We start from the raw sequence: 7,906 nt of genomic DNA on the forward strand, positions 1-7,906 counted from the left end.
CAGATGCTTAGAGGTATTTCCTTTGAGCACCTTCACAACACAAGTAGCTAACTGTCCCACAGGTAGGGAAGACTCCCAACAGAGTCCTACATAAGCTGGGCAAAATCCACAGGTACAACAGCTTTCATCTGACTTTCATTTTCTGGATAGCAGCTCTAGTCTGCTAAAGACATATTCTTCCACTCAAAGGTGTTGGAACTGCTACCCAGAAATCCCTCTAGGGTTAGAGGTAAGCACACACACCAGATCTACTGAGCTCAAGCCAAAAGTACATCTGGTTTTACTCTCACATGTTTCCTGTCTATAAAGTCTGTATCTGTTGTAAGCAACACAATCTGAAATATACAACATGAGTTCAATCAAAGTATTTCAACCCCCCCCCACTGCACCCCTCCCCCCCCCCCACAGTTCAGCGGCGCCACAGTAGACACTATTTAATCCCTGGCAACCAAATCATCAAATCCAAACCACTGGTAAGCAGTTTTCTGCACATCTACACCTCTAAATATTGTAATGCCAAGGTCATACAACAGAAAAGATAAACAGGAGCCTCCTAGCCCTCAATGTACCACAATCATGTGTGGTACCTAATACAGTGTAACCGACTAACTTTGTACATGTTTTAGTTAGCTGTCTTGTTCAAATAAATATAGTAAATGTACTGATACTCCAGCCATCCTATGCTGAACAATTCAAGAAATAGCAAGTAACAATATTATCATCTTTATTCACAATGTTTCAATGGAATGAGATGATGAAATAAGCTTCCCATTGCTTAATAAAATGCAGTACTGCAGGATATGCATATATATACATATATATATATATATATATATATATATATATATATATATATATATATATATATATATATATATATATATATATAGGTTTCCTATCAAAATCTCAAAAACTTGAAAAATATACCTTTCGGAACATCGAATGGTAAGGTCAAATCCCTGCATATTAATTAGGTGAAAATGTTGAATCTGTTGAACAAATTTAGCAGATTCGACGTTTTCTCTGAATATCGAACACGGTGTCCATATAGGAGCCCAGGTAAGTGTCACTCCTACACTTCACATCACGTTTTTGCAGGTGGGCCTGCACCCCCACACCCCCTGCTAACTATATATTCCAATTTCAAAATCGCACTACAGTAAGGAAAGGGATGAGTTACCAATCCGCAGTGTACCACAATCTCTATTCACTACATCAAGCTCATATCAGCGAATGCACAGTGGCATTCGCTGATATAAACTACCAATCATTTAATGTTCAGCAACGCGGGAATCGGCCATTTGCCATTCAACATTCCCATGTTCGCAGAACCTACGTTCAACATTTTGACTGTAAACCATATATAAATATGTGTGTGTGTGTGTGTGTGTGTGTGTGTGTGTGTGTGTGTGTATTTATGATTATATTATTAGAGATGAGATTGGTTGAGACACTCTAGATTGGCCATCTTCAATGGAAATTGCAGTAGTCATTGCAAAAAAAAGGTCTGAGCTATAACAATTGCAAAACTAAACAAATTTCTCTACATTTGCAGTTGCAACCCTGTAGCAAAAAAGTACTCCTAATTGAAAAAAAAAATCTCTGCCTGACATAACTAATTCTACACTATTTACACACACATACATTACAGTTTTTAACTAGGGGCCTTTATCACCCACACATAATTTTCTACAAAGACTATTTGTGCATAATGTAAGTTATGAGCACTATACCTCTGTATATTAGCTAATTTTGCACAAATGCACAACTTCTAACATCACTTTTCATTCTTGAAGCTCAGTTATTTGTGTTGTGAAATACATGTACATGTGAAGCTCGTTTTCTGGGGATGGGTAACTGCATGTCATACTTAACATAAATAATGATTTAAACATAGAGGATAAGAGATGGATAAGGATGCCCATTAGTAGACATGACACACTGTATACTGTATGAATTTAAAGACCCTGGTGTACGTCTTACTTAGCTCAAGTTGTATGTTCTTTGCTTTAGTAAACCATTGAGTTTTGGGGACCTGGTTCATTATCATTTGCTTTTTTCAGGATTCTGAAACATTATTGTGATGTACATTCTAACATGTTGCAAGCATGTGACCTTCTAGATGATGATCTTTGCCAGACTACATCATGATAACTTTAGGGAGTCAAAGAATGAAGCATTGCTTGAGGCAGTATGCCAGTTAGGGCGCAGCCCTACTGAGACAGGATAGTGAGCGTGGTCACGGTGATTACCACGGAAAAGATAATGCCCCAAAGGTGAACATGTTTTGTGAGTAAGTCCACACAATGCTAACCTGCTGCTACCATGTCAGAGACATGCATGGCCAAAAACAACAAGTGATATTGAGGTTGGCAGGCATGCCACAAGTGGTGGTTCCCCACCAACACATTTACATGAGACCATGGAATTCCATGTATGATTTATTTGTCATGGCTCTAACTGTATGCTGTTTACAGATAGTACTAATGTAGGTGTTCCTCCCACAAGCACAGATAGGAGACATTCACATGCACTTTTATGCTGTGGCATTCATAGATGGCCTAGCATGTGTATCCTAAATTATGTCTACTGAAAATGTATGATACACTGCAGAATTAGCTGTCTCTGCAGTGTCGGATAATAATGTCGGTCCGGGTATACTGCATATGCAAGTATATCACATATCAGCTGTTAAATGCATGGTCACTGCACTGCATTCATCTGTTTTATACCTTATCTGCCTATTTTGTAGGGCCAGTGGGGTGTTGTTCACAGATATGCAAATATACCACATATCAGCTGTTGTATGCATGGTCACTGTACTGCATTCATCTGTTTTACACCTTATATGCCTATTTTATAGGGCCATCAAGGTGTTGTTCACAGCACACACTCAGTCCCCTTGCATGTAGAGCCCATATTATTCTGATATTTGTGAGTGTCATGTAACAGTAACACTGCTAGCGGGTATATGTTACTTTCTTTTTATCCATAACATCTAGGATGTACACACTGCATATATGACTATCTTTAGTACTGAATGAGAAACTGTCAATATCCCTACAGTCACACAGCTGAGTACATGTCCCTTGACCAGCAGGTGTGGGTCTGGATAATTCTTCATCCTCCTAGGACATAGTACTGGGCACAGGTTACTGTTGCGCTAGACACACTAGCACCTTGTGCTGATGCACATGGAGACCCTGATATTCTAGTCTGCAAGGAAAGCACTTAGTCATTCTAGTCCAATGGATTTAAATGACACAGGGCTACACGAGGGCTCTGCAAACACTGTCTCCAGTGTGGACATATAAAGAGATGGTGTTCACCCCAGGTTATCTGTCATAGAAATCACAGACCAAGGCTCAGATACAATAGGAAAGCAGATGGGAAGGTGGGGATGTCAGCAGTGATGACCAGGGTGACCATGATGTGTACAGAATGCATGTTGACCAACTCCCAATTCATATGCTGTTGCAGTCCCACATGCACCTGTAGCAGCAGCAGATCACGAGCTCCTGTGCTGACCTAACTGGTGTCCTATACAGTGTTTCCCATATCTTAGCCACTTACACTGAGCTGAAAGATACCATATCAGGTATATCGAAGGTACAGAAAGAATAATGTCTCACTGCATAACTGTGCTCACAGACTAAACACAAGCTCTCCAAACATAACAGCAGCAGCTAATAATGTTTATTTAATTCAGTTTGTAATATGGTATATGGAAATTATGCTCATTACAAATATAGAACAGATGTGAATGAACATGGTTCTGATATACAGCAGATCTTATCATCAGCTGGAGGAGGTATCACTTTGCAAGTTAAAGACAGTAATACCATTTCTTACAGTTAGTTCCAAGCATGCCATGCCATGCCATGGCAGACCTCTTAGCCTTGGTGTTTCCTCATGCTGTTTAACCTGATGACCTGATGTAGCCCATGATGTAAGGCCATGGCTGATGGTGAAAATACTCCCTGTGTGGATATTTAGTATTCAGAATGGGTTGTTGTTGCAGGTGGTGCCCAACTAAAGTCTCATTATGACCATCTGTGTGGCATGATGTATCCTGCCATTATGTTGTATAATATATTCATGGTTCCGTGTGTGTGTGTGTGGGGGGGGGGGGTCTGAGCTGATGTGTCCTATTTGCACCCTGTTGTCTCCACAGATGATGACTGTCATGCCTGCCATTGTAAAAGCAGATGTTTATAAACAAAGGCAGTATCTCATGCCAGCTTTTATCAGGTTATGTGTAAATTAGTATGCACTCACCTAGTAACATCATGTAAACTGTGACAGTGCAAAAAACAGGTCCCTCTATGTATTTATAGTACATACCATGTGTCATGGTATGGCATCTATGTTTGTATCAGTATTGCCCTACTGCTTGTGTGCAGGGATACTGCAAATATTTCTCTCTTGTAGATTGGGTTCTGCCTCTTCAGTTCCTCGTTGTGGCTGGTTGTTCATCCACTGGCTAGTCAGGACTGGACAGCCACTATATTTGTTATCATGCCATGCAGGACTGCATTTATAATGACCATCTATGTTGCAGCCCACCCTAGATGTGTCCAGATACCTGAATTGGGAATTCAGCAAAACAAGATCTTGCTTAGACACATCCCTGCTTTGTCCATATGATGTATTATATGTTTCTGATGCAAGAAAGTGAGGATGGTGAACAGATGGCATTTATCACACACACACACACACACACACACACACACACACACACACACACACACACACACACACACACACACACTCTGACAGCTTACTGAATGCCATCCTTTCTGGTTATTGCTTCTGTGCATCTTCAGCAGGAGTGACTTTATTGTGATATGTGTGCAGCCTGAAGTACAGCACATCAAAGAATTGTTTCATGGCTGCTAGGCACTTGGCTGATGTAGCTGCAAACTTTAGTTAACACAGGCAGGAATTTATTCAGGATGTGAGCGGCAGCAGCTTAGCACACCCCTATTATGTCAGCCATAGGGTGTTGAAATGTCACAAAAAAAGTATATACAATGATATGTAAATGTTTGTCTCTAGTGGGACTGTGTTTCCCCATTAACTGTATGGACTCACGTGGTGAATATTAATCATACAGGATGAGCACCTGTTACTTGCTCATTGGCTACTTATCAATAACCTCATAGTTAGAGAGATAGCCTAAACAAAGCCCCAGATATCACCTATCAGGGCATTCTGATGCATGGCATACACAGCAGTAGGTGCCATCTCCTGTACCGTTAGCACACTTGTTTGAAGAGTGGTCACTTAAACACAGATTTATGAGAGATACTCCTTAGGCAATTGCAGACATTGCTTGTATTGTAAGTGGTTTGACGGCTTCTACTTCCATCTTACAAGGGTGCTATTAAGGACAATTTTATTTAAATCTCAAACAGTATGCAATGTGCTTAAGTGTTTCTTTATTTGCATATTCTGGCTTTACCAGTTCTTTCAGGACAGATAACTGGTGAAAACTTGCAGACCTTTAGGGTAATGCCTTGCTACAAGCATAAACTGCTTTCTAATCACTGGCTGATATCTACATATTCATTTAGCCACCTTCATTTGTATGTTTTTGTGTTTTTTTGTAACTTTTTTGTGTTTGTAAAAGAACACTAAGATGCATCCCTTTCTTGGAGTACACCTTATTGCTAAGAGATAACAGGTAAATAATGCATGTGGTTGTTAAAGCTGCAGTTCCGGACTTTTTATGTGGTTAATAGTATTATGATATTATTAGGAGTCTTGTAACTTAGCAAACTTAGGAATAAGGGCTTACTTGGGAACTTTTTTATTCTTACTACTTTGGCGGGTCTGGATTTCTTAATGTCTGGCCATGAAGTTTTGACTTTTTTTTTTTTCATTTTTATATGATTGGATTTCAAGGAGATATTTTTCCTGGCTGGAGTAAAGTTTTCTAAGAAGAGGTATGCGTTTTCTTTATTTTCATGCATTTTTGCTCAGCTGGGGGACTTGCAGCAGCAGAATTTTGAAGCAATGTAGTGGAAGTATTTATTATTGTTTTTGTTTGTTTGATAGTTTGTGTGGTGGCACCAGATCACTGAGATACTCATTTCAATAAGTGCCAGACTGATCACACCTGAACAAATCTAAGGGATTACCCATAATGCACCAGGACAGTGTGTGCCTGGCATTTGGCGCTGACTGAGCCAGACATGCTTCTATGCTCTACTTACCCTTGCAGCTGGTATGTAAAATAAATGCAGTGCATGTCCTCTGCAGCATACATGAGCATATATAGATTATGGAAGCAAACAGCTGTTGTCAGCTCATCACTCCTGGAGGCAGGGAGCTGGGTCTTGCTCACCACTTGGGTAACACCTAGCAGGAGCGTTAGGTGTAGCACCCTTGGAATATAAATCTGTGAGCACATGCTGCCAATGTGCTCATCCACATCACCCAGACAGCATGTGGAGATAAACCCTCTGATGTAAAACAGCTGCTGTGGAGGTGCCATGAGGGTGATGGGGTTCTACTTGGAGTAGGGTAGGTCGTCCCCTCAGACCTGGCAGTTGGCCTGCATCCTACCACTTAACTCTTGCCATAAATAAAATAGATAGGCTAATGAGGCACCCCAGGCAGGAATATATATGTCATCCTTGCCTAGGCTATAGATACGTGGCTCTCATAGAACAAATGGGCCAGTTGAGAAAAGGTAGTGAAGCCATCAGGCAAGCCTGGTGAGAGATAAAAAGCAGTCAAGATGTTAAGAGAGAATGAATGTAGAGTACAAGTATTCTCTGTAGATATGCCCACATTTACATTACTAGACATTAATCATTAATTTGCATATTAATGGCAAATACTATGGAGCACAAGTAGTTATGGCAATAACTTATTATTGCAGATCTCACATATTCATCATAGACCAGGCAGACTGAGAAGTTCTTTTTTTCATTTTTAGAGCTACAGTTTTCTTCTGAAGAAGAAAGCAGTAAAAGGGCATGGAAGAGTACAAATGTGCACTCCTGGTGTATAATTGGGAAGGTGTGGGGTAGTATTATTTGGGAAGGTGTTTCAACATGCCACTTCTCTATGCCATCACAAATACAGAGCAACACTTAGAAGAGAAAGTCAGAATATGCTGCACCATTTCTGAAATAGAAGTTTTATAAATATATATATATATATATATATATATATATATATATATATATATATATATATATATATATATATATATATATATATATATATATACCATGCATCCTAGTCTCAAGTCTTCTGATTCCAAACAGTTTCATTCCCTTTCCACTTGGAAGAGCAAAATAATCCTATTTTACCTTATAAAATGTGATGAGGTCCAGACGAACTGAGCCATTGACATTTAATGTTCCTTCAGTACATGACACAGCAACTGTAAGAAGAAGACAAAAGTAGCAATAAACTTGTTGCGTTCTAAGAGGGGTAGCCATGACTGTAAACTAGAAACTCATGTAGCTGTGGATAGCTTTCAGTTTCGCTTTCACAGCACTGAGTCAAGGAATCTTTGGCTAGCTTGGTGAAACATTTTTAAGGTAGACTGAGTATTTTTCAAAACAAAGGACTGCATTAAAGGGTGAAGTGAATGATGCATGTCTTTGTCTTCCTTCTTTTATCACTGTAAGCCCCAACTTCCAGCTTGTAACTCCCATGCTTTCCCATATTGTATGCAATTTTAAATTAGTAAAAGAAGCATTACTTTTCTACTCTTATGTAGACCAGTTTGTAATACTTTCTATTGTTAGGAACGTCCATGCCAGATTTTAGTCATGTCATAAATTTCACATCCAGTCCTGTATCAGGCCTCTCTTTTTCCATGGCAACAACACAGCCATTTGTCACTTCTGCAACATTTTTATAATACTGAGCAAAGCTATGTTCT

General features: G+C 39.6%; 1 protein-coding gene across 1 annotated transcript in view; it reads right to left on the minus strand.

Annotated features, from left to right (window-relative positions):
• LOC122795965 (endoplasmic reticulum resident protein 29-like) overlaps positions 1-7,493 on the minus strand; it is a 117,157-nt gene extending 109,664 nt beyond the window's left edge. Inside the window, exon 1 of the mRNA XM_044064447.1 lies at positions 7,326-7,493. Within this exon, the coding sequence (XP_043920382.1) occupies positions 7,326-7,457 (132 nt within the window). The 5' untranslated portion in view covers positions 7,458-7,493. The remainder of the gene's footprint in view (positions 1-7,325) is intronic.
• Between the last annotated feature and the right edge of the window lie 413 nt (positions 7,494-7,906).

Source organism: Protopterus annectens, chromosome 2.part2, assembly GCF_019279795.1.
Source record: "Protopterus annectens isolate FY-2018-M chromosome 2.part2, PAN1.0, whole genome shotgun sequence".
NCBI classification, from domain to species: Eukaryota; Metazoa; Chordata; order Ceratodontiformes; family Protopteridae; genus Protopterus; species Protopterus annectens.